At 42.6% G+C, this 27,105-nt stretch overlaps 1 protein-coding gene across 1 annotated transcript in view; it reads left to right on the top strand.

The window, feature by feature from the left end:
* Positions 1-27,105, top strand: part of PITPNM2 (phosphatidylinositol transfer protein membrane associated 2) — an 84,420-nt gene that overhangs the window by 15,189 nt on the left and 42,126 nt on the right. Inside the window, 4 exon segments of the mRNA XM_035898545.1 lie at positions 5-44; positions 15,949-16,163; positions 17,821-17,942; positions 19,669-19,903. Coding sequence (XP_035754438.1) covers positions 5-44; positions 15,949-16,163; positions 17,821-17,942; positions 19,669-19,903 — 612 coding nt within the window.

Here is a 27,105-nt window from a genome sequence, read left to right as displayed (position 1 = left end):
TGAGCGTGGAAGAATATCGAATTGCACAGCTGTACATGATACAGGTCAGTAACCTTGCGGCCCGTGTGGATGGGTGCGGGCTAACACCGGGCTTCGTGTGGAAGAGTGGAGTATTGCTGCAGAATTACATGTTTTAAATTTGAGGTTTGCTGCGTGCTTATAGGAGCAGCAAGGCAGGAAAGTAATAAAAACTTCAGTTTATGACTTGATGCCTCTTGTCCTTAAATTAGAGAACCTCTGTTTGACCTCCCTGGGGAAACAACAGCTCATGGACAGGCTCTTCCTATGGGAGGAAGCAGTGAGCCTCAGTGTGTGGGTACCTGCCTGGAAGTGATCAAGCTGTAGGGCTTAAACAGCCACTGCTTCCCAGTTGGGCTGTGGTTACCGGTCATGCCAGTTCCAGCTGCAAACCAAAGGCTCGAGCTCTTTTGTTGGGAAGAAACAATCTAGTGTGAATTTGAGAGGCTAAGCCAAAGGCATAACTTTGGATTTGGGAGGGGGGAAATCTAGATGTAATATTTCTTTGCTTATGTACCACTGTGAAACAGATACTGATCAGTTTAGGCATGAAGCTTAGATTATTTCTGAATACTACTGAAGGCTTCTGAATACTGATGGGAATTTTTTTTTTAATTCCATGTCTTCAATAAAGCAGTTAATTAAAACGTTGGGGTTTTGTAACTCAAATCCTTTGTGGCCATATTCTCCCAGTGTTGGAAATCCAACCAGGAGCATTTTTAAAAGGAAATGAATCTGAAGCATTATTTCATTGTCCCATTCTTTAAATAAAATTTGATTTTGCTCATCCAGCAAAATACACATCTGATACGGAGTTTGCAGCAGAACTCTGCTTTTTGTGGTAAGATGAAGGGATGCTAGAAAAATCTGCTCTGGCTTAAAACCTAAAATGAATTAAGGAAAAAAAACCCCAACCCCCCAAACAGAAGCAAAAGCACAACTCCCCCATTTCTCCCCCGACCATCCAGCTGTGTTCCTTTAAGGACTCATGCACTTGGACTTGACTGTTAAAACAGTGTACTGTGTGTGTTTTCCAGTAATAACAGTGAAATTCCTTTTCTGACACAACGTATCATCTTTGTGTATTTAACCTAAACGTTAGTATAAATGAGTAAACGTTTTTCTTAGGTGGCTTCCTTTTTGTGTATCTTTTCCTGATAGCTGTAGCTGCTTTAATATTATTGAAATTATTTTGTTACAAATTTTTCTTCCAAATTTGGCTCAGCTGTATTGAATACAGAGCTGGTTGATGGAAGCAGCGTGTTAGCTATGTAGAACTCATCAGTGAGCAGCAGAGTGTACAGGAGAATGATCCGATTAAGGAGGAGGAGCCCACCTGATGGATCATTGATGAGGATGAATCCTTAACGGAGAATGACTGTGAGGGTCTCCTGTGAGATGTGGAGGACTTGGTCACGGAGCTAAATTTGCTGTTCACTTTCAGAAGTTAAAATATTTATTTTTATTTCATTAATGCAGAACACTGGAATCCACTTTGTTCACTTGACACAGATTTTGGCCAAATCTTCATGTCAAAGGCCTAGATAAGCCACAAGGGTTTTGTGCAAGGGGAAGTGTTCACTGGCCCAGGAAACTACTCGAGAAACTACACCTCTGAGTTGCCATCCAGCCCTGCTTCAGACCCACTCTAAATTTCTAGTGCGTTGATATGCGGCAAAGTAAGGCTTCGTCTTCAATCAGGTGCAATAGCTAGTGTCAAGTCAGGTCTCTGGTCTCCCTCCACTTACTCAGAGCAGGGAAGTAAGCTGGAAACACTGAATGATTCCTGCCAAAAGGCGTTAATTACCAGTCTTCACCAAGGTGGATGGGCCACGTTTACTGAACCCAGGAGAGGAACGTGGTATTTTTCATATGTTCAAAAAAATAGCCCAAGATCCAGGTGAGCCAGAGAAGTGCATGATAAGTGAGTGACTTTACTGCATTATGTGTACAAATAGTAATAGAGGAAAAGTTACCTGTGCTTTCTATTGAAAGTACTAGTCTCAGCTCAAATTTGAAAAAAAGAATAACAAAACCAGGAAACCCACTTAGGGTAGAATGTGGAGTTTATATTCTGTCTCTTAGTGTTTGGGAGCAATGTGCTTCAACTCTTCCTGAAATTGGTGGAAAGATTCCTGCCAACTTCAGTGGGAGCTTTTTCCTAGACCATGATATCAAATGTCCTTTTTCTTCAGTTTGATTTTAAAATGGAGGTTTTGTCTTTGAGACAGGCACTGGGGGGAGAGCAGTGGGGAGCATGACTTCTGTTCTTTTCAGAGAATGAGAAAGTGCTTCATGTCTGTCTTTTTATTTTTCCTCTGAAATGTGTAAGAAGGTCACAGGAAAAGCGAGTTCTGTATGTTGAACCCCCTTAGGGGAACAAGCGGAGATGTCCGTATAAAACAGAAGTGTGGAAGCATTTCTTAGAAATCTTTGGCTGAAATACAGAACAGAATAATGTAAAGTAGTTCCCGGGAAGAGGAACGATTCTTAAAAGCAAAAGGTTCATTTCAAAGATATTTGTTGTGTGCAGTGTGGGGTCATTGCTGATGGAGACACTAGTTGGCCTGGTCCTGTAACAAGCAGTTTTCCAACAGTGTAAAAAGGAGATGTCACAATTATTCCTCAAGGGTTTTAGAAAACCTTAAGCATGTACTTGAAGTTGATGACCCATTTAACTCCTCATGAGTGAAGATCCCCATTAAACTCCAAACCGGTTGGTATAAAGTTGCTATTTTTAGAGCAATCAGATAATTTTCCTAGATTCTGGTATCCTTCAAATGAAAGTTTTCCAAAAAGACCTTCTCACCTGAGGGATAAAGCAACTGGCCCATGCAGTTGCTCTGGGAACCCTTTCTGTGGTAGTGGTGCCTCAAAGCCACGTGGGTAGGGTTGCTCAGACTCGAGCTGTAGTACTGCGGTCTCTTTTCAAAGATGTTTTCATGGCGGTTTTTGCTTTGCAGTGGAAGGTCTTTTCGTCTCCTTTCATGAGAGAACAGCCCCTCCTCCTTCTTAGAAGTCGTAACAAAAATTTCCACCAGATTTGATGTAAGCAGCATCGCACCCAAGTAGCAAAGGATCCGTCCATTAAACTGGGACAGGCTGTACTCTTATTTACTGTGTTTACTAGATGAGAGAATTAAAATTGTGCAGTATATAATCCAGCATCTCTGTTGGTTCACTGCGCCACTAGGCAGGTGAGACATGCAATAAATCATGGTGTGCGTGCCCATGTTGCTCTGTGGTTCCTCTTATACTTAAAGTTCTTCAGGCTGATGTATAAAACTGTGAAAACGGAGGTGAGTGGCTTGCTGCTTTGCTTTTCCTTTTTTTTTTTTTTTTTTTTTTTATTTGAGGGTGGGGGGAAGGGAGCAACAACTCTCTTAAGTGTTGCTTTCTGCTAGCTTCTGAAATATTATCTACCGAGACAGTGGTTTCAGTACTTTAAGTAGCACTTAAATTTTTCCATAAATAAGTTAATTTTACATTACAGCAAAGGACTTAATGTACCCTTGACTTGCTTGAAGCCTAGCAGATCTGAACAGAATTGGTTTTCTTGATTAAATTTTAGGCTATCAATATCCATATTTTCATGGGAAACCTCTCATGCAGTCTTGTCAACATGTTTAGGTTGGGAGCCCTTGCTGCACTAGCCACAGAGCAGTTAGGTCTTAGCTCTTCTTTTGGGTCATTGCTGAGTTTTTGTCTCTCTTTCTATCGAAGTTAAAACATACTAATTTTTACATCTGAGCTTGGAATCAGTCATCTTGCTTCCTACTGTGACCTGTTTTTATTCTGGTGCGTAAACCAGGCAAAATATTTCAAAACAGTGAAATCATTCTTTGTTCCTCTTTTTCCAGACAATAATTTTGTATCATAACTTCTTTATAAAATCTGTATGCACGTTCAAGAACCTGTCCTGCTTCCAGGGGTGAGAGATCTCTAGATAAACTTGACCTTGAGAGTTGCCCATAGGACTGTGAGAGCTGTGGTTTGATCTGGGGAAACGTAAGCAGAAAGCAACTAGAAATGAGTGCTGAAATGAGTTTTATGAAGCACAAACTGTTTATGGAGGGGACAACTGTGTCTATAGGGATATCCTTCTTCCTGCAGAAATGCTGAACCAACGACTCTGTCCTGGCTGTCTCCTCTGACTCTGCACATCGCATCAAAGGCATGTGCAATATTTCTGTCTCTGCAAGGACTTCGAAGCCCGTTGGGCACAAGGGATAGGACTGTTCTGTGTTAACATTAGATATATCTTATTAAAGTGTCTCTTAATTCTTCCTCTCCTAAGTGTCCTGCATATTTGTGTCTCAACAGCTCTCTTTTCCTGTAACACCTGCTTCCTTTTCTTGTGTGTTTAGGGAACCTACCTTTCTGAATGCCTCCCCCTCACCCCGAAAAAACGCACACTTTAATGTTAAGTCTCTATCTCATAAAAGCTTGTATTCCAACATCTGAATGCGTTTGTCAGAGAGATCACTGTTATTAGCCAAAGGTCAGTCCATTTATCATCTTAATACCATTCATTACTGCGGTTCCATATGCCATGAGATTCCGGGAGACTGTTGCCCTTCTGACCCTTACATAAGATGAGAGAATTCCTCTTGTTATTGAATTTTATTTTTGTATCAGTGTGCATAGCTTACTTTCTCTGCTGTAAATAACTCTGGTCCTCATTTTCTCCACGCAGTTTTCTCTGAGTGTGCTTGTGACCTTCCTCCAAAGATAGTGTACTTTAAAAATATTCTTCTGGACCCAGTGGTTGCCTTTTGAGGATGAGACTTACTTTAAGATGCTGCATCATCCTTATAAGCTAATGACATAAATGCTTTGTCATTAAGCACTTCCAGGGTCCATGACTGGGGAAGGACTCTGGCCCCTGTTTGAGACAATCTGTTAAAGATACCTCATCTGCTCAGCACTGTCTGCTCAAGTCGGGCAGGATCCTGGGAATTGAGGGCTCTTCTCATCTTTTAACATGAGCCTCTCTTCTGTGGTCCTTCAGGGCTTTGCATTTATTGCCTTCCCTGAAAAATCAGAGCATGTTTCCAAGCATCTGCGGTGTGCTGTACTCGCCTGTCATGATTGCTGATGGTACCGAAGGATCGTGGTTTTGTCCGTGATCTCAGTCTCCAGACCCCTGCCAATGTCCTGTTTTCTCCTTCCTTTGTGTGTAGCTCTCAGATAGCACCTTTGAGAATAGACTTAAAAAACATGCTTGGTGGTGGTAATTCTTGAGGCTATGTCCTGATATCTGGGTGCAAAAGTCATGTCCTTTAATCTGTTAGCTACACTTAGCAGTTGCCAGCAGCCTCAGCAGATGGTGAAAGATTGATCGAGTGGAGGAAAACAAACTAACCCTTCATCTTTGGACACCGAAGAACAGGATGGCTGATTATTTTTGTTTCGTTTGCAGATGCCTTGGCCATCTGGACAGATAGACATACATGCTTTCATTTTAAAAGCAGGTGACTCTGCTGACAGCTCCAGAGACCCTGGAAGATTCACAAATCTAAAAGCAAAAGCCTGGTTCGACGCTTTTCTGCCAATTTCTATGGTGCAGCATTTAAAACCTGTGACTTCTGTGTTCTCTCTTCTTCCTCTGGTTTTCATAACCTTTTCTTTGTGATCGTGAGGGCTTGCATCCTTTTGAAAGAGGGCGGGACTCAGTTGCTTAGCTTTGAGAACAAGGGTGGTGCAGGGATGTTCAGTGCTACCAGACTTGTGGTCTAATTTGCACAGGTGACAGCGACAGCCATAGGGTTAGCATTTTGGGAAAACATACAGAAATAGCAAACATCTTTTTTGCATTTACTTTTTTTCTTGTTTTGTAGCCATTATCCTGGAACAGTTCTTAAATTGGCCGTTATTCCGTACCTGGTGAAAAAAAAGATTGATTTTTAGAGTAGTGAACTATGTTGCCTTGACAGTTCATGTGCTCTCTAAAAAAACTGAGTGAAGCTGAGAGAAGGTTATAACACAAAAAATATTTAAACTTCAGATTTGTACTCATTTTAATACAGGATGCAGCACTGACGGTCCTGCTGCAGCTTGCAGCTGTCCAAAATCCTTTTTCCATCTTTATTTTATTCTTATGAAAGAAAATTTCTGACCTGTCTACCTCTGGACAAAATCTTTGACTGTTGACCCAGATTAGGTTCTCATTTTTTCAAATACCTGAAGGCAAGTAGTGAATTAAGTATAAGGAAAACTGTGGGGATTTCTTTAGGCCAGTCCTCCAGTATTTTAGCATACAGCCTATTATTAGTGAATAGTTGCACTGGGTTCCTAAAATCTAAGGGACGTAGTCAGAGGTTCAGAATTTATCCAGAACACATTGAGTTGAAATTTTGTCTCTGACTTGTAATATAATACTGGGCAACTTGCTTTACCTCTCTTTAAAGCAGGGACGGTAATTCTCACAGGCAGTGTCTGTGGAATAGTTAATACAGTGAAAAATCTGTTTAAAGGCAGGGAAGGAAATAGTCAAGGTAAGATGAAATACTGAGCTGGAAGTGTAGTAGACATTTTGAAAGATGGAGCATGTGGGGTAAACAAGTTTGAGGTATCTCTGTAATAAAGTGATTCCTAATTCATGTGCTTCTGGCACATCCAGCCCTGGCTCTGTAGGAGTGTGACTGGGTGTCTTTGTAAGGCGGAGTGATTAATGAGTGGCCATGAGATCGGTTCTCTTAATGTTGTAAATTATTTAGAGTTCTGCACAATTGATTGTCCCCAAAATATCCTGGTTTTGTACAAACAGCTTCATTAATATCTAGACCCAATTCTAGATAACGCAGTGCATACAGCATTTGTACAAATTGATGCTGCACATATTTCTGCTTTGTCGTGAGAGAGTCTGCTGCTGACAACTTGTCCTGCCTTTAACTTGTAGGGCTTTTTTAGGAATGTGTTTTACATTACAAGAAAAGCAGCCAAGAATGATGGTGCTGCAGATGCGACGCAGGTAACCTGTGCTTGCTTGGGCGAGCACGGTTCCTTCTTCAGGGCCTTCTGCGCACTCAGCTTTGCTCTGCTTCTGCTGGCTGGGAGTTTTGCAGGATTCAGGGCTGGAAACCCAGAGGGAGGAGGTTCTTGCAGCCTGGGTGCAGTGCAAAGGGCTGTGACCCCCACCTCGGGCGGCGCGCAGGATAGTGAAGGGGTGGCGGGAGCAGACCCGGGATCTCCTGGACACCAATGTACCTCCCATCAGAAAGCAGATCTACATGTGCTTCTCTCTGACAGGAAGATCCTTAATGGGTGACATCCTCTTCTTTCTCCTTGTGTGTCGGAGGCAGCGTTACACAGTGATTGAAGCATGGGTCAAAAGGCCAGCTATTCCTATGTGATAGTCCCAATTCTTGCTTGGTAAACTTGAGGGAAGGGCCCCACAATATCCCTGCTGCAGGCAGGGGGGGTGATCAGATTGCAGCTCCCTGAAGAACTTGGAAGGACCCAAAGGGGAACCCTCCTGGAAATCACAGCTAGGCAGTGCTAGGTTGGGAAGGTAGATACTAACTACTTTATGGTTACTATCAAAATCTTCTGCCTAATAAGCTAATGTGGTTGGATATCTTTGGTGAAACCGGACTGTCATGAGGGGGAAGGTACTTGGCTGTCCTGATGCCTCAACTGGATGGAAGTGTAGGAACACTTAAGACCAGGTTTTATGTTTGGCTGGAGAAGTGTCAGTGTTTGGGGGAAGGGGTATTGCCTAGATGGAATGAGGCATTGCGCATTGCCCAGCCATTGATCAAACCTAGAAGGAGGATGTTTAAAACAGCTGCTCTTTTGCCTTTATTAATAAAGCCACTGATGAGGAACAGATTTCTTTCCCCTCTCCCCAGGGCTTCAGCTCATTCCTACGTGTACAGTGCAATGAGGCTCGGAGTCAAAGTGCTATTGTAAAGCTTCGTGTTCTGATCGTTATCTTGTTGACTCAAACTAACCTTCCTTTGCTAAATAAGTATTGGCGCTGGCCCTTCATGTATTATTTTTTTTAACAGCACTAATTGGATTAAAATAATTGTCATGCATGAAGGATGCATGTTAGAGCGAAAAGGGCACACGGAAGCCTCAGCTGTGGGCACCATGGTTACTGGTGACATCACTTGGTTTGCTGTTAACAGTGATGATTCGTGTGCAGTGCTGAAGCCTGAGTGAAGACAGCCTAAACTAAACCCGGTGGATTGCTGATGCAGTCCCATTGCCATGGAGACAGATGTTGCAGCTTAAGGTTGCCTGCATTCGTAATGTGATGCACATGGTGTAAACAAAAACGTGGTCCTGTGGTGTCCACAATTTGTGAAAGGGCATGAAGAGTGTGACTGGAGGGAATGGGAAATCCCTCTGCAGTTGGACTTGGTTTCCCGTTAAGGTAGTGCCAACTTACCTGCACACAGTGAGATGCAGTAAGCCCTGCCTTTGAGTAACAAGAAGAAAACTCAAAAGTCCCTTACTGTCCTCCAGCAGTTTTGTTGTTGAAGGACTGTCAGCTGATTTGACGTGGATTGTTTCTGATTTTTACCTTACAAAGTGCAGGCTCAAAACTATTAAAACCCAGCCCTGGGGTAACAGGGTTCGTAGCTCCTGCCTATCTTTAGTAGTGTTTTTTCAATATAACCAGTAAGACTACACTCAACTCCTGCAAAACAGGAGTAGAGAAACTTCTCTCTCTTCCTTGTTTGAGGACTGCTTTGATGTATTTTGGTAAAGGTCCCTACTCAAACCCAATGAAGAAGAATGCCGCATCATGGTTAGCATGCTTGAAAGATCTCGGTACTAGATGTAGCCCTGCCAGCAGCTCTGTGTCTTCAGGCTTCTTTCTCCCTCTTCAAAATGGTGCTCTCTTGTTGATTCTATCATCTTTAACGTGAGAGGACTCAGCTATTCTGACTGTGGCATAGAAGCCTTTGACAGCAAGAAGTTGTGTGTGCTGTTCTACTTCAGCACGCTACTGCATTAAAAACAGTAAGGGCAATTTTTATTTTTAATTTAATTCCTGTAACTTCCTGTTTGCTCTTAGAACATGTTATACACTGTTATACTGATAAAATTATGTTGGTCTTGATCTGATCAGAAGTTTCCCTCCTTGGCTTCTGTAACAGTGGAATAGTACCATCTCTTCTCCCTTCTTTCACACCAAAAAAAGCTTTTTGTTCAGATATCATCCTGATTATGGTGATACTGTCTTAATTGAGTGTTTCAGATACTTGACACACATTTTGAAAAGAAAAAAAACCCAAAACCAACAAAAGCCAGCTTGGAAGTATGACTTTACTGTACTTTTAGGGTAAAACAACGTTTTGTTTTCGTAGTCAAAGATCTGATTTTTGATTACCTGTAGTAAATACTGACCAGGAATGGTGCCTCGTCTATCAGATATCTTTATCAGCAGGCAGAAGGTTGTCGGTGGTGAAAGCAGATTGCTCGTAATGAATTAAATGTCAGTTCAAATGCTCAGAAAGGAGTGGTTAACAGAACACAGAGCTGAGTCATGCCGCAGCAAGAGACAGCTGAAGAGTGCGCGGATACACCCATGTGCATGCACATAGTCACTGTACGTGTCATCCATGTGCAAAAATCCTGTGCTGGGAAAGTGTGTTAAGAATAAACCATGCATTAGTTTCTGGACCTCTTGGTATTTTCCAGTATCTCTATCATTGGCTTTCTGGTTTTAGGTGCTGTTTAATTCTGGCTTGCAGCAGCTATGGCTGAAGCTGCGCATCTGTTGTCATGCTCGTTTATTTGTGGTGTTTGAATGCTAATATTGCCACAATAAGCCCAAATATATGGCTGAGGCTAACAGGCTGCTTTGGTTATAACATCTCCCAGGATTTCTGTAAAAGTCTATCTTGTGCCACGCACCAGTCGTAGTCTAACTGGTGCCTTCTTCGTACCTGCAGCTTCTGCTCTTGCACAGTGGAGGGGTAGGAGGGGATGATGGCTGGTAGGCAGCTGCCTGGAGCCCATCGAGGAAGGCAGCTGGTGATGGGAAGAAGGCAACGCTTTGGAAAATCAATTAGAAGAGTGAGATCTCCGTCAACCCTAAGTAATGTCCAACTGGAGATAGTTGGGAATATTTTTCCCTTAATGTATGGAAGAGATTGAAAACAAGTGGTTCATTCTTGTCCCAGACTGAATTTTGTTACTCAAACCTTTGTGTCTTAGGAACCTTTGTACTTCCTTTCTAAAACTCAACAGAAAAAAATTTTTAAAATAGGTCTTATTAGTGAAACCAGGTCTTAAAAGCTATCCAGTGATGGCAGGAGTCATCTATCCCAATGAGCTTCAGGCATTTTGTTGTCTGGTAGATTGCATGAGGAAACTCAGGCTTTCTCTGGTTCCCAAAGGACAAGTCTGTTTCTGGGGACTTAATTGGCATTTGTGGTAGCCTTAGCATCCAAAACAATAAAAAAATAGTAATTGGCTATAGAGAATACTTTCTCACTCTCCCTTGCCACAACAGTACGAGCAAGTATGTTAGCAGGATCCTCTCGGGATATTTGCTGTCATGTTTTTGTTCAGTGGATACATAGATGCCTTTGTTTGCTGTCATAGCTAACTGAAACCATCAATCAGCTGTAGACTTCTTGTATCCATATCTGTGTCTAAATGGGATAAAAAAAATCCCAAGACTTAAGTGTTGTTTTAATGGAAAACTCCCAGAAGAATTTGTCTGGACTATCAAAATACCCTGTTGCCAAATGGGAGCTGGAGGAAAAAAACCAAAGTATCTTTTGGTTATTGTTTCCAGACAAAGATTTGCATCTCATCATTCATGGGCAATAGGTCTGCCAAGCCTAGTGCTGTCAGTCTTTGCAATTTGAATAATCTCAAATCAAAATTCTCATGGGTCATCGAAGTAAGCTACTGGTGCTGTGTAAATACGTTGCTGTAATGCACTGAGAACCTTCATCATGAAGCTAATGCCTGTCAACCTTTTGTAATCACTATCTAACTTACTTAGATTGAGGGGTTGTACTGTAAACAATAATCAGTGGTAAACAAGGTAAGATTATAGCTATAATCTATTTTTAAAAGCTAGAACAATGGATCGCCTATTATCGCCATGCAACCTATCCTGTCTTTACTGTTCTCTGCAGTACTGTTGCAGTGCTCCAAGTAGTAAGTTACAATAAAAGAAAACTTTAGGAGAAACTAAACCACTGAGCCATTTGCAGTGCTGCTCTGGGCTTTGCAGAGATTCTGTGCATATGGACCTGAGCCTGTGTACAGCTTGTGCTGTGCTCCAGGGCTGAAACACAAGGAGGACTCCGTTGTTTAGGATGATATTCTTCTCTGTGTTCTTCAGAGCAATACTGCGTTGGTTGGTGGAGTTGGTTTTTTCTTCTAATTTACCAAAGCAAAACACTACAAGGCAAGTTTCATTTCCCCAGCCTGACTTCTGTATTTCTCCAGCTGATACAGTAAGAAATATTTTAGCTGTTCTATCCAGCATCATGCGTTCTTGTTCTGTGAATGCTGTCCAGCTGTAGTGAGACTCCTCAAGTTGTAGGGGTTTCTATTGCCATGAACCATCATTCCTTTACAGAGCTGCACCCCTCTCAAAAACCATATGACTTGCATTTAGTCATCTGGTCCCACTCAGCTGTGCAAGAACTAAGGCTTTGCAAGATGTGCTCCCTGTTGTTAGCTGATAGCGAGGCACATTTCTGACTGGGAAAGGGGATGGAAGATCTGAGAACTGATCAACCTGGCTTTGCTAGTGGAAGGCTTTGTTTACAGCCGTTTGTCTCCTGTTGTGAAGGGCAGATGATAAATGGGGTTAGGCTAGCCCAATGTTTAGATGACATTCATGGGAATTATTCATCTGTGATTGTTATGGTGAGGTCATGTGCTATGTCCCATGCTATGCTGCTGTGCCAAGAGATTTATTTTAATAGAAGCCTTTAAGTAACTGGCATTCTTGCTAATCATGGTGCATCTGCTTCTCTGGGTTCCCTGTTATGAGTAATTTAATGCTATTACTTTAGCTAGAAGGGATCTGTGTCACCATCTGTCCTGGAAAGCTATTGATGGGGCTGTGCAGAACATGGAGTGTCATCAGCAGAAGAGAGGGACTTCTACAGGGATGACTGGATTTCCTGTTGTACTACAATATAAGACGGTTTACCATGACTATGGCTTAGATAACTTGCATATAAAGGCTGTTAGCTACTCTTTGATTTTGCTGGGGACCATTCCTCAAATATTTGTATGGAGGGAAGATACTGTTGTCAGTCAGTAGCAAGTAGTAATAGCACAGGTAATCTGCTAAATGAAGGCTCTCCTTCTCACAGGGGCGTGGGTCTATGAGGCTGAAACCTTCAAGACTGACCCTAAAATGCCTGCATGTCTGCCACTCCCAGCAGACAGATATTCTTTGGAGAGGGCTTGCCAGACACTTTAGAAGCCAAATGCTTTCCTAATCGATGGTTATTTTTTAATTGTTGTTTACAGACCACTTCCTTGTACCAAGCCCTCTCCATGCTGTAGCTGAGTCACAATAGACGTGAAGAGGCTATATGGCGGAAAAGCAAATTGCTCTTCACTTCAATAAGTGGTGTGCTTTCACAGGACCACTTAGGCGCAGAGTATCATCCCGGTCTCTCAAATGTGTGTGGCTGATATCTTTATTGTCTGAGAAACGCATCTTCCTTTTGTCTTTGTGACTGGTTAGTAATTGTACTGTTCACCACCTAACCTGACTTTTTCAGTCCCTCCTGACCTCACTGCGGCTTGTTGCCTTCTCAGCAAGCTAACTGGTAAGCATGAGAGCATGCAGGGCTGGAAAGCAGCTTCATGTGGGTTTATCATGTGGAGTTTTTCTTTGATCGTACTATCCTTCCCAGTGATAAGTTGTGTTGTGTTTTGAGTGTAAATTGGCCTGACTCAAAAGTCCTGGCTCAAAAGATAGTTCGGGATCTAAATTTTGAAGCTCTTGATTTATTTTTTTTGTCCTGCAGAGGTGCAGCTCTTATTTCACATTCATCTAAGAAAATGTTCTTGCTGTCCCTTGTCATATTTTACGTAGATAAGTGACAAGAAGGAGGAATCTGTAGAGCCAAAATTTGCTTAAGGCTTGCAACCGAGTGAAAGAGGCTGTGGGCTGGAGTTGGTCATCTGGAAGGGCTGAAGGAGGAAGCATGCCCTACTCTCAGAACAGCGTTCATGGTCTCCTGCAGGTGCACAGAAGTGAATAAAATAACCAGAAATCAGAAGTGGGACGTGAGCTGACTTCTGCAAAGAGTCTCAGTTTAATTTGGGTTTTTCCCTTCTTCCTTCCCTCGCCAAGTGTTGGGGCCATGCCACCCATCACATCTCCCGCGATCAGACAGTTCTGTCTGAGAAGCTGAGTGTTAGCATTACCAGGTCATGTGGAAAAACTGCTTATGGAAGTATTCATGTAAAGAAAAAATTGGCCGATATTGCAGGTTCACCAGGGTTCTAGCTGCAGGATGAGAACCGGGCAGTTCATCTTCATGCAGAGAGATTTTTGTCAAAACTGGATAAATGGGGGAAAGAAAAGTGGAGAATGTTAGTGTTAGCTGCGTGTATCTAGGCTGTCAGAACTGCTGGGCTTCAAACCAGAAAGGTTTGAGCAGAGGTCCTCCTGAGCCTGGATCAGGCCCCGCAGTTAGGAAAAAATTGGAGTTTGTTTTTCTGAACTGCTTCAGATGTAAACCATTTCTTCTTGTGTTGAAATAAAAAAAAAAGACATTCCTCAACTGAGACCTATGCAGAGACTAAGGAAGTTTCATCTCCAAAGATGAGTAACACCCATGAGGGCCTGGATCAGAACAGTTCTGTTTAGGGGCTGAGGGCATAGGCAAGTCTCTGTGTCCTGTTCACCCCAGCTTGAATCTTCCTCTTGTGGAGAAGTCACAGTTCAGGAGGGCCAGGCTTTGCTTTGAATGCTTGTCTTTAGTCTTCTCAGATGGATCAAGTTGGGGAGAAACCTCCTGCCTTGGTCCATCTTCATCAGGAAATGCAACAGAAGAAGACAGAGGTGCATGGGCCTCCGAAGAGCTGTAGGAGGGAGGCGAGGCATGAGGCCTATCTCAGACATAGCTCTGAAAGGAAGAATGTGAAACTGCATTCTGAGATGAAAGCCTAGAGGGTGTCTTTTTCCATTTTCATATCAACCATGGCTGTTAAAACAAAATAAATCTTCAGTGTTTTGCTTTTCTAATTCAATACAAGCATTTGTAAATCTGGGGACCCAGTTCTGTGTAGGCCCGATCCTAGGAGGTGCTGAGTCCACTCAGTGCGGTGGATTTCTTTTGAAATTGAAAAACTTGTAAATATGTTTTGGTGTCCCAAATGAGGTCTTGCAGATTTGACTGGAATTGCTGGTAACCATGGAGTTTTAAATCCAGCTGCATGTGATAACTTGGCACGAAGAGAACCTGTCTTTCTTCTGCTTACAACTTCCACATGCTTCTGCCATATAATAAAACTCTAGATCTCCATAATTTGTATCAACTGTTCAGGGCAGATGCCGTGCTATTATTCTGCCTGACTTATCCGCTGTGCCTGCTGGGTTACTGCCTTTTCTGAGACCTTTGAATTAACCAGATTTTTGGGTCATCAAGATTATTTAATGTTATTGTCATAAATATTTGTACAGGACTTGGTCAGTGCTTATATAAGAACTGAAAGACAGTAATTTGTTTTAAGAGGATGTGTGTTTTAATGAACTGCCAGCTGAATGTTAGAAATAAACTGTAAAAAAATGCTTTTCTTTTGCAGGACTTGCAGTTCGTCGGGTGGGGAAAAAAATTACTATTTAGATTATCAGTTATTTAGATTTGTCGGTTACAGCTGTTTAAATTTAAAATCGCTTGAGAGCTCTTTAAAGAGAGGGCTATTTACTTCTAAATAGCTGTGTTGGCTTATCATCCTGTCCTCAGAAGATGAGAAGCTGATCTCTTGCATCTTATTAATCATTTTCTGTTAAACCACGTTATCCTTTGAATTGTTTATATGCCGAAAATGAGAAGTTGTTATTGTGTTATATTTCACAGTTGATTCTTGTATAAAATTCCGTTTGTTTTTTTTTCATAATTTCCAAAGTACTGTACCCTCAAATACAAACAATAAACTCAAAATACTAGCAATATGAATCTGTTATTTGGAGATGGTGAAGGTTATACATCATCCAATCTGCTGAAATGTGTTAGAAATGAATAAATATTTGGTTTGCCTCTAGCTCTTTTTAGAAGCACTGAAATCAGTATTTTTTTATTGAAGGAATTTTTGCCAGGTTTCTCAATGAGGGACAATACTACAGATAAGCCAAAATATGGAGGCTGCCAGGGGGTGCTGTGTGCATTCTGGCAAACTTGGATTGTTTCTTCTAAATATCTTAATTAGCAGAGCACAGTCTCCAAGCTGTTCTTGGAGAGCTGCTGCCACGCCAGACCACAAGCAACAAGCCCCCGAATCCTGTGGTTTTAGGTTGTAAAATAGTCTTTAGTACTGTGATGTTGCGCCGAGCCTGTGTATGATCCTTCACACTGATACGCCACCACAAGAATATGCCAGGTCTTACAAACTCCCATCCGCCGACGTGGAAGATTTTTGTGCTGTTGGGTGGTTGACAGACAAGGTTTAGTGTGCTGAGCCATGTGTAACCTATTGCAGGAGCAGGAACTGATGTGTTGTTAGGTCTCCATTCACACTGTCTCTTAGTGTCCAAATGCAGATTTTTACAGGATCCCTAATAAATCAGATCTCTGTTCCTGTATTGGCCGGATGAGTCTCCAAACCTTTCTTTTATGTTCTCTAAATTTGGGAATCTTACTGCCAGGGTGCTGCTCAAAAAAAGTTCTAGAAACCATCCCCAATGTTCATGTGCTTTAAAAACTTGGTATGCACCATGCGCTGGAAGGTTTAACTGTGCTATGTTTTCCCTTTCAGAAAAAGAGCAGAGAGGAGACATGTGGGGAAGGCAGCGGAGTAGAGATCCTGGAGAATAGGCCATACATGGATGGACCAGGAGGCAATGGGCAATATACTCACAAAGTGTACCACATTGGTATGCACATACCCAGCTGGTTTCGGTCAATATTGCCCAAGGCAGCTCTGCGAGTCGAAGAGGAATCATGGAATGCATATCCTTATACAAGGACAAGGTAAAACTTATCAAAATGTTCCGAGCTGTTTGCCCTGCTTTAGAGAGAGGATTTGGTGTCACTCTGCGCGACAGTGGCATCTCTTCCATATCGTGTAATATCCTTTAGAGAAACTGGGGTCAAGTTCTAAAATCCTTACACAGTGCTTAACCTCAGAATTGCAAATGTTGCCTGAGCTGACTGCATATGTACTTGAGAATTTGTGGCTGGTTGCTCTAAAATGTGAGCTGTTTTGTCCATCAAAGCGTGGGAAATCTTGAACATTTTTTATTTAGTTTTGTATCCTGCACTGCATGTTCTACTTGACGTTGCAGATATCTGCTAGCTCAGTGAAGTTATAAATGTACACAGTGATGGGACAGTTGTCATGTTGAATGCTGTCAAATAAGACAGGATTCATTTATTCTAAGGGGGAAAGAAGAATCTTAATAAATAAATAAATCTGGTGCTTCTTTTCTGGGAACTGTCTTACTGTCATTTAGCTAGAAAATAACAAACCTACATAATATAGTTTTCACCCTGAGAAGGGAAGAACAGCAGAGACTCTGTGGAACCCTCTGGGACCTCCTCATTTTGGCTGATTTTGGCTGGAAGGACTTCAGATACCCTGGAATAAATAGCCTGGGGGCCAGTTACCCTGGTTTAGAGCATTTGAACTTTTCCAGGTTTACAAGTCTGATATTGCTGTTGTCTTTCATAATGAAATGGCTTTAATGGATATTTTGATTTTTATCAAAAAATCTAGGAAAGTTTCATAGTTCTGTTCTTGCTGCTTCCTTTCTGTTCTTGCTGCTTCCTACATGTAAACATTAGTCTGGGGAAAGGCGGGGAGTCAGCGTCTGCATACAGGCAGTTGCTCATGACTAAATATAATGGAGTTGTCAGACTTACAAGTGATTGAAGTCCACTTCCAGTCTCTTATCTATTCTCCAAGTGCCTGTGAGTCGATAAGTTGGCCAGGAAGCCTGGCCCTGCACAGAATCAGTCTGTATTTTATTCTGCCACAGATTCCAGGCAAGAGCTCTGCTTTTCTCCAGGTAGAGATGCATTTCCAGGGTGTCCTTCTGTTAGTATCTGTGTCATACCTGCAAGGATATCATAACTTACATAGCTATAGCAGACCCAAAAGTTATCTCCTTGCTGAAAACTGCTCCTTTAAAACCAGTCTGCCCTGATAATCTTCTCCTGGAGGAGATGTCATCAAATTAAGTTGCCGTTTTTTATCAGTGTGTCTGCAAAGTGAGAGAACTTGGTGGTCCCCTTGGGCTTTCTGCTTGCTTGTTCCCAGCTGGGAAGTTGTTTCTTGGTCAGTGTGGGTGCCAAATCTCCAGTAATTGCATGGGGTGCATTGGTACCTTCTCTCCTGTAATCCATGTAACACTTTGTGGGGAGCACACCCCTTTGCTGTGAGCTTGGGATTTTACTAAACCAGAGCTATTCCAGTGAAGCCACACATCCAAGGCAAGCTCCTGCCTTAAGAAGTTATTAGAGAAAATCTCTTTAATCTGTTCAGTTGGTATTTTAAGCATATCTGAAGTCAAACATGAGTGAAGGCTGGCTTGGATTTCAGGCTGATTTTGTACACCTTAAGAAAACATTTTCTCTGCTTGGCAAGCCGAGCAGGATTTACTCTAAGCGTCATTGTTCTCGTTTTCAGGTATACGTGTCCTTTTGTGGAAAAGTTCTCTATTGATATTGAGACATACTACAAAACTGATCCAGGAGAGCATGTCAACGTGTTCAACCTTTCTCCTGCAGAAAAAAGACAAACTATTCTAGGTGAACAGCCTTTTTCTTTTATTTTTTCCTTTATTCTGCTTTGTTGTTGTTGTTGCGTAAAGGATTTTGCTTGGTATGTCCCATCTGCCTGCCCATCCTCCCCCTAAACACACATCTGCACCCCTGTCAGTGTCAGGCTGTGGGGTAGGGTTGCATCAAGTAGAGTGGGGACACCTGAGTTCTCTTTAGGCTTGATGTAAATCACATGGAAATAATTTGAATCCCCCGTCTGTAAAATGAAGCTGATGCTTTCCTGTCTTATTTGTGCAGTTCCTGAGGGGAGTAAGACATCTAATGATTTTGGGGGTAATAAGTAGAAATAAACTTAGAAGAGGAAAATATTGCTGTATAATTGTGTAGCTCCTTCACATATATGAAAATCATTCCCATCTACATTTCTGAAATACAAAGGTGTGTTTCATTATTGCTTTCCCTCCTCTTAGTCTTGCTTCTCAGCTGTCTTTGGGAGATTGGGTTAATGAACCTTATATATGTAAGGATTTAATGAGAAAAGGCAAAAGGGAACATCTTGTAAAAAGCCAGAGGATGGCAAGTGTCATAGCGATTCCTCTGCCTTGCTGTCTGTCGTGGTCTGTGCCCATGGCATTTGCCAGAGACCCAACTGTGTGGCAGGGAGTTACAGCCACACAGGACTGAAGCATCCCTTGCTTGGAAGCTGCTGAGTCTGGAGAATTGTTAGGCTCAGGCTGACTTCTGGCAGTCCCATGCTGCGCTGGTGGTGGCATGAGCTCTGGGGAAGAAGGAACATCTAAGTGGGACATCTACTAAGAAGGACATCTAGTGGCTGCTCTGGCTCCTTGAGCACTGTTGGTGTGCGGGACGCCATGCAATTTTACTTGAGCATTACCTGACTCGAGAGTTACTTGATTTAAACTTCATTTTGAACTTCAGTTTGGCTGTCCTTATTCCTAAGCCTCATCTGATCAGGCTTTCAGTACTGAACAAATAGACTTGAGTCATGCTGCCTTGCTAGGAAGTGTCAGAAGAGCTGTTATTTCTTGGGAAGCGCGATCCTGCCCTTCAATCCAAACTTCAGATGCTGCTGCTGAGGCCTGGGGTGGGAGTTGTAGATCTTTAAAATATGCTCATTCACTCCCCTCCCATTGCAGTGTCCACTTCTCCATTGTTGAAGTGTTAATTAGGACTAATGGGACTTATGTTAAACTTTCTGCCTTCTGTAGAACTGGTGTAACAGCAGCATGTGAGAAGTTACCATAACCTCACTTGATGGGCTCCAAAGATAAGGCGTTCAGTGGGGAGCATCTTTTCCATAGCAGTGCTAAGAAAGGGCAGGTGTATTTAACCATCTTAGATGAGACAGAGCTGTAGCACTGTGAGTGATATTAGAAAAGCTGGAAGGTGGAATGTGCAAATGGTTTTTTTTTTTGGAGCTGGAAAGATGGAGTGAGCAGATCTGCCAGAGCGCTGTGGATCTGCAGTCACTGTGGGCAAAAACATCTATTTGGAGCAAAGCCTTTGTTTGCTGGAACTGTGCGTACTAGTTCCTCTGGCAGAGCTGATCACTGCCCAGCAGCAATGTATAAACAATTTAAATATCAGTTGCTTAAGTGTAAGTAGAAAGAATCTAAACTGCTGTAATGCTTCTGGTACTTACTAAACCAGAAATAAGTCCTGAAAAATATTTATTTTCTTCCTTTGTTCAGGAAAAGGAAATGCCTTAACTGTTTCTATTCTCTTTCTATAGATCCTATTGATATTGTTAAAGATCCTATCCCTCCACATGAATACAAAGCTGAGGAGGATCCAAAGCTGTATAAATCAGTGAAGACTAAAAGAGGCCCCCTCTCGGAAGACTGGATTCAAGAGTACAAGAACAACCCTGGCAAATACCCCATCATGTGTGCATATAAACTGTGTAAAGTTGAGTTCAGATACTGGGGGATGCAGTCGAAAATCGAGCGGTTTATCCATGATGTTGGTGAGCATTTACAGTCTTGCAAAGTTCACTATCAACTCTTTTAATGTTGCTTTTGAATTGAAATGCAAAGGTGAGGGATGTGCAATGTATCATATCCCAAGACATATCTGTGAAGAGATTCTCAGATCTGATTACTCTTTTTGCAGAGCTGTGGGTCAGTTCAGAAAAAGTCATGTTTTTCTATCACTCGTAATCATGGTATGTATGAATCCAAACCACATGTAGTCACTGAAAGGGTTTCAAGTCCTGTGTAGGCAAGATTTTGCATTCTTTTTTTTTTTTTTTAGATAAGGTTCTGTTTAACTTTTACAGATAATTTTCAAAATCTGGCAGTTTTCTTTATCATGAATAAAATCCTCAAGGGCTGCTTGAAGAAATAAGCTTTACTTGCGAGTTCTAAGTGGTTCCAGAAAACCACTCCCTGGAGCATCCCTAGTTTCTACCTGCCTTGTGGCAGGGCTGGTGGGTCTCTGTGTGGTAGTACACCTTTCTCCTCCAGGCTGTGGTGTTCAGTGCTCCACACTTCACTGTGCTATGACCCACCATGGGTCACTGACAGCTCTTATTTGGGAGTAAATGTGCTCCTTTGATTGATGCATCATTCTTAGGTCAATGCTTTTCAGGAGGTATTGTTTGTGTCCCAGAAGTAACTAGGTGGAGGCAGTCCAGGTGGTAGCAGTGCTGGCAGTAATTTGTTCTTTGCAGAAAATCTATAACACAACTGATATAGTTTCTGAGCCTTGCCACAAGAGACAGGATCTACAGCCAGGTGGAAAACTTAAAAAATGTTTTAAAGAAGCTTTCCCATCTCAAAAAAAGTGCAGAGCTGTGGCTGTCCTCTGGCAAAGAAAAGGCCAAAGAAAGGCTGTGTAAAGGATGCTGCCTGCTTTCTGTATGCAGTAAATCCTCCTACATGACCTCTACAGCTGTCCTTTCTATATGCAAAGCTTCTTTGAAGTGCCTGATGCTAGCATAAGTAAGTAATTTTTATAACTCTTTTCAGTCATCCAGTGCTCCTGAGAGCTAATGTGAAAAAGACTGATAGAGCAGTGGAGAATAGCGTGCACCGCTCTCTGAATAGTCACAGGTTGCTTTCTTAAAGCTCCTTTGGTTTTACTTTACCCCAGATGGAAGTTTTTACCTGTTATAGACTGTATTACAAGTGGCTCTCTGCAATGAACTCCCTTGGCATTTTGGTGACATGGGTTAATTTAGTGTATACTGCAAAACATGGGGGCAGAATAACAACTCCATTGTATCTGTTAAATGAAAAAGAAGCATGTGACTCTTCCAGTTCTTCAGAGGTGTTTGGCATAGATTAAACTGTGGTCCCTTAGAAATATTTCTTTTGTATTTAATGAAAGATTGCCTGCTATTTTCCTCTTGATTGAGGCTTTGCAGAGAGCCGAGCCAGCTCATTGTCTGCCTTTCAAAAGCCTTTCCACTCTGTTATAATGATGGCAAATACTGTTTTTCACAGTGGTTAAGATGCATAAAATCAGAAAAGTCTTTAAGGCAAGACAAAGTTGAGTGAGTGCAAAGCGAAAGCAGAAGCTTTGGGTATCTACAGGAGGTGTATAGCCTTCCTGTGCAATGGGATAGCAATGGGGAAGCCGTTAGCGAGTCGAAAAGTGCCATAGCATGTGCACCAAAGACAACAAGGTATGAGGATGTTGAAGTTGGAAAGGTGTGGGCTACAACATGATTGACCAGGCTTATATACTGATCCCGGTTTTGGGGTTTCAACCGGTGACCAAAAGCAGACGGAAGACCTTTGTGCATTGTGCAGCTGATGATGGACCAAGCTCTCAGGTGCCAGAGATGTTCTTGTGGGTCAGTGCCTCCTTGGCATTTTTCTCCTGGTTCCTCTGTTCGCAGCTCCTGCAAATGTGTTTCTTGGGGAATTAGCACGCTCTGTGCAGGGTCAACAAGCCAGCAAGAAAAGGGGGGCAGAAACGAAGAGCAGGATCCAAACTCTGCCCAAGGAGGGGAGCAGTACTTAGTGGTGCAAACTAAAATTAGAGAATGGGTTGAAAGAAAAACACATCTGAGTTAAGTGATGGATGGATTGTGATACGTAGAAAGGCTACTGAGCGCGGAGGGAGTAACTCTGGGGGATGGTGTTGAAACGTTCTCAGTCTTACTGAGTATAACAGCCATTTTTTCTGATGACTAATTGGCCAGTTACTCAGTGCTTTGACAGCCTGAGACACAGACTAGAATTGTGGGCTATTAGTCTGCTTGGCTGTAATATTTGTATGCTTTTTTACTCCTTTCCCATAGAATTTGAGTTTAATTGGACTGGCACTGCATAATGTTCTGCTCCCACTTGCTTCCTAATGGTGCACGTGGGCTATGATTCTTTTGTTGTTAAACAAGCGTGTTGACTGTGTATGTGTTATTGATTATATACTGCGGCAAAGTGTGTTCCCATCCCAGTAACTGGAGCTTTGTCTAAGCCGCTGTGTCTTAGGCTAAATATACCCAAATTGTTGCACAGTGATGAAGTGGAAGTGGTTTTAGAAAGCTCTTTTGCAGAAGTTTTGCTTCGCTAAAGCACTCAAATGAGGAAGTTCATCCAGAAGGTCACTTGCCTGTTGGGGCCTGCAGGTAGAGTTTTGGCTTTTCAAGGGTAGGCAGGTTGCAGTTGGCATCATGCAGATGTGACCACAGGCTTTTCTTTGTGAGTGGTCTGAGCAACGGAGAGTAGGGAAGCAAGCAGATGTAACTGCAGGTTGCCTTTGATCAGATACATTTAGACAACCAGAACTGTACTGAGAAGATTATGGGATCTGTTGTGACTATCAAGGAAATAGTGTTGAACAGGGAAAATCACGCATCCTTTATCTGCTGCCAGGAAATTGTGAGAGTGCATTATAAAATGCTTTGGGATGTTGCCACTGGGTGCATAGTTGATGGGTATCTGAATTGTTGCTTTATATGGATAGTTGAGGGGGTTTGAACAGGATTCAATGATGTCTTTTTTTATTTGTTTTTGGTTTTTGCATTGTGTTTTTGTTGCATTTACTATTCTTACTTTATGTTGAAAACAAACCCAGAAGTATAGACAAAAACTTTAAATTCAGCTAAAGAGTCCTGTCTGTCCTGGCTTGTCTCATGGTCATGTACACTTCCTTTTGTAAGATTAAGTTCAACACCACAATCCACAGGCAAATCATTCACAAGAGTCAGCACCTCATGGATTTAACCAGTCTCTGAGTTGTTGAGGTGGTGAGTTGAAAGGCAAGTGATTTAAATGTTTGCACCCTGCTACGCTCTTCACAGATGATCTCTCTGCACAACACAGTAGGAAGTGTAATTAAATCAATGCAACAGTGACGGGTACTTCTGAACTCAATGTGCACGTGTACATTTGTGCATGCGTGGTTTCCTTGGGTTTTTATTTTTTAAACCAAAGCATAGTGTGCTCTAGAGAAATAATAGTCTTTTTAAACTACTGTTATTAGAGAAATCAGCCTGTACCTGCATCTTTATAAAAAACCTGTTCCCATTATTTCTGATTGTGTTCAGTGTGTGATTTGCCTGCCAAGACTGTGGGGTTATCCTCCAGTTCTGGGAAAGAAGGCTCAGATGAGCGTGGTGCATGCTGGGTGGAGGGGGAAAACCTACTCTAAAATCCTCCCTGATCCTACGGTGCCACTTGGTTCTCTGTTTACACCAGAGACACCTCTTTGTGAGATCACCTCCTACCTTGCAGTTCTTCTGTACTGCTGGGTTGGTTTGCTCTGTGGATGAGAAGGGAGCACACACCGCACCGCAGGAGGGCATTGCATTGCCCGGAGCCTCACCTCCGCTGGCCTTGTTGTGTTCTGCCTGACCTGGAACAAGGTGACTGGTGGGATGCCATACCCAACCTGTCCTCCCCAATCAGCCCCCATTGCCTGGGGCAGCATGTCTCAGGCTTGCAAGGCAAGCTGCCAGACGGGCTGCAGCCCGCCATGAGGCATGGCTTGAACGTACAGTGTGTGGGACTGAGTGTGGGACAGGGACTTCTCGGGCTGAGCAGGAGATGTTTGTACCTCCCCTCCTGCCAGAGAGAAAAATGAAAGTGAACTGGACCACAGATGCCTTCAGTACTGTCCTGATGGGTATCTCTGATCTGTTAAAAAGAGAATTTTTCCCAATTACACTCTGTTTCCTGGGTCTGATCTGTCCCCTCCTTTTCACTTTTCAAATAAAAGCTTGTTTTTCTCTAACATTTTGATTAAAAAATGCTTTAAGACTTGATTTTTTCCATTGCACAGGGAGGGAAGCAGTCTCTGGACAGGTGAGGTCAGTCATTTGTAGCTGGATCTTGTGTCCGTGGAGCTGTGGGGGGGGTACTTGGTGTGTCCTCTGGGTCTCTGCTGCCTATTGGAAGGTTTCAGCACTGCAGGCTGAAGATCAATTCAGTGATAAACTCACTGCTGTGCACTGAGGGACTGCTCAACTTTTCCAGCCCTAGCAGTGAAGATTTTTTTTTGCAAGCCATGACTTATTTTTCAATTTCTTTTGTACCTGGACAGCCTCATTCTCTTCCAGCTTTTCTCCCTGTGTTTAAGAAAGAGAAATGCAGCATCACTGACACATCGCAGGTGAAGGCCAGAGGCTAGGAAAATAATCTCAGTCTTTTTGACTTCATAATGAATCTGGGGCGATAGAGGCACAACAGCCATAAAGCCCTGGAATGCCATTCTATTTTCAGAAGAACAAGGCTTTAAGGAAGGGGCGATTTGGGATGTTTAATCAAAGCGATGTGAGCAGTACAGATGGGGAGTTCTGTGGATTGGGAGGAAGCAATACAGGCAATGTCTGTGATCTAAGAGATGAAGTGAAAGAAGGCAGAGGGGAACTTCAGGAGACTTTTTTTTTTTTTTTTTTACCCCCAAGTGGTTTTCATGTTCCCTATGATGTTCGTCCATTAGAACAAAGATACGTGGTCAGTGGCATCTGTGCCTTTACACAGAGAATTTCTGATGTTTTGGTGCATTGACACATCAAAGCTGGATCCCGGAGCATGAGGGGATGCTGCTGAGCCCTGGAATGGAGGAAGCCTTGGGATGAGAGTGAGGGGGCTGTTTGCTTCTGTGTCCAATCACAGTTTGTTTTCAAGGTGTTTCAAGCAAGGTGGAAGTGGACATTGTGGATGTAGAAGTCCTAAGGGTGGTTGTGCTATCGGAGACTGAATTACAGTAAGGGAAACGTTTTCTTGGCTTTCAGTGTGGGTGTGATGGGAGTTTAATCTTCGTCTTCAAGCTCTGCTGGTTGTCAATCATAGCGGGAGGTGAAGAGGCTAAAACATTCTCCTGTAGTTCTGCAAAAAGTAATCTGGTGGGGGAAATAACTCTGAATCTCAACTAAGGTTGAACAGAATTAAGTTGCTGAGGCCCCTTGTTCTGCCCCCAGAAGGTCGCAGTCTGCTGGCTCAAACCTGCCTCTCCTACGTGGAGCTCCCTTCTGAATGTCAGGCAGAGAAATGCATAAAATATTGATAGATTTAATCTTACTGTGCAAATGAAGTTCAGGTTGAGCTGGTCCCTCACATTAGCTGCTGATCCCAATGGCTGTTTCCTCCTGATAGGTTGACTTGTGATGGCTGGTGGCATTAAGAAGTAACTGAAGAGCAGAGCAGACAATGAAGTGCCCAGACCTGGAAGGAAATAAACATATAAAAAGAAGCTTTTTTTACATTTTAAAAAAAAAAAAGTGATTGCTGAAAACAAAAGGGGTGTTTAGGCTGAACATCACAGAAACCGTGACAGTAGTGGGATCTAAGATTTTCTGTACAACAGTGAAGCAAATGTTGCTGGAAACACCTTAGAAACCTTGCACACAGTGGGACCATCCAGCTTTGGCTGCACTCCTGGAAATGGAGGGTGGCTTACGAGGGCCGTCTTTCCCCTTGGTGGTGCTTAGGGAGCTCGATCTGCAGCTCCCAAAACCTAAATGATTTTAATGCAGCCTTTTGATTGCTCCATATCTTGTAATAGCAGTGGCGGTGGTGTGGCCTGTGGTTTTTGGCCAGGGTCTTCATTAGAGTGAGAGGATGGCTACCCTGCCTGCCAGCTTTTTGGCACAGTGTGTTTCTGCTTCAGGCTTAGCACCGGAGGATTGTGGATGCATAATCCCACTGCTGCTTTGGCATGCCCTTCAACCCATCTCTGCCTCAGTTTCCATGTAATTCAAGAGAGGACAGTATTAATTGATGGGGTGGTTTGGTTTTTTTGTTTGTTTGTTTTTTTCAGAAGAGCTCCTGAAGATTAGTTTGTCAGTATTTATAGAAACTTTTAAAAGCACCATTACTCCTGTGGGCTCCCATCAGTAATAAATAGCAGTTTGGAGCTTTGACCTGTCGTGAGCTCCTAAGCAATAATATTGGTTGAAAATCCTGAGTGACTATAATGTTTTAAAAGTCTTGGTGGTATCATGATGTTAGCCAACAAATTTAAGTCTTGGAGGAAAGTTTCTGTTGCCTGGTCAGGAGCACTGTGTGTGGATATTGAGACAGTTCTTCCTTTCAGAGACGTGATATGTTGAAATACTTTAAATTGGCTTTACCACTTCATTTTTCTCATGCAGCAGAAGACAGATCGTATCTGCAAAATACAGCATCTTTATTCCCTCCCTTACTTTGCTTTCCATACCATTATCTCAGAAGCTCGTATTTGTGAGGCTGTTTCGCTGATATATAGAAACCAGGTTTCCAAGGAAAGGAGAGGTTTCAGTCTTAATACTGCTGATGTGGGATGTGCTTCCGTCATGTAACAGTTGTGGTGGGCTATGTAGTGTTCGTCAAGGAACCACTTGAAACTCTTCTGGATAAAAAAAATCAGTGGTTTCTGTTGCTGATGTTGGCTTTTTTCTTTTTTTCTTTTTTTTTTCTTCTGGGAATGTACTTTACTTTGAAGGCCAGATTAAAATGTTACAACTTCCCAGAACTTCATAGGCATTTGCAGTTGTGGTCCGTGCCTGGTTCCTCCTTGGCGGAGCAGGCAGTCACAGAACAAAGTCCTCCATCCAGAATCAGGAAATCCTTTCCCAAGTTAAAAGTAGTGGCAGAACTTTTCACTGTATGGTTGGTTAGCAAGAACTGAGGAGACCAAGTACACGAAGTGACCAATTTGCCATCCTGATACTTGTTGTATGGAAGTCCTTGACTACAGCTTATAGCATTGTGGTTTTGATGCCACTGTAATAACCCCT

The sequence above is a fragment of the Egretta garzetta genome, unplaced genomic scaffold, assembly GCF_000687185.1.
Source record: "Egretta garzetta isolate BGI_Z169 unplaced genomic scaffold, ASM68718v1 scaffold447, whole genome shotgun sequence".
In the NCBI taxonomy this organism is placed as follows: Eukaryota; Metazoa; Chordata; class Aves; order Pelecaniformes; family Ardeidae; genus Egretta; species Egretta garzetta.
The sequence above is the reverse complement of the archived record's forward strand: the minus strand, read 5'-3'. Positions and strand labels throughout refer to the sequence as shown.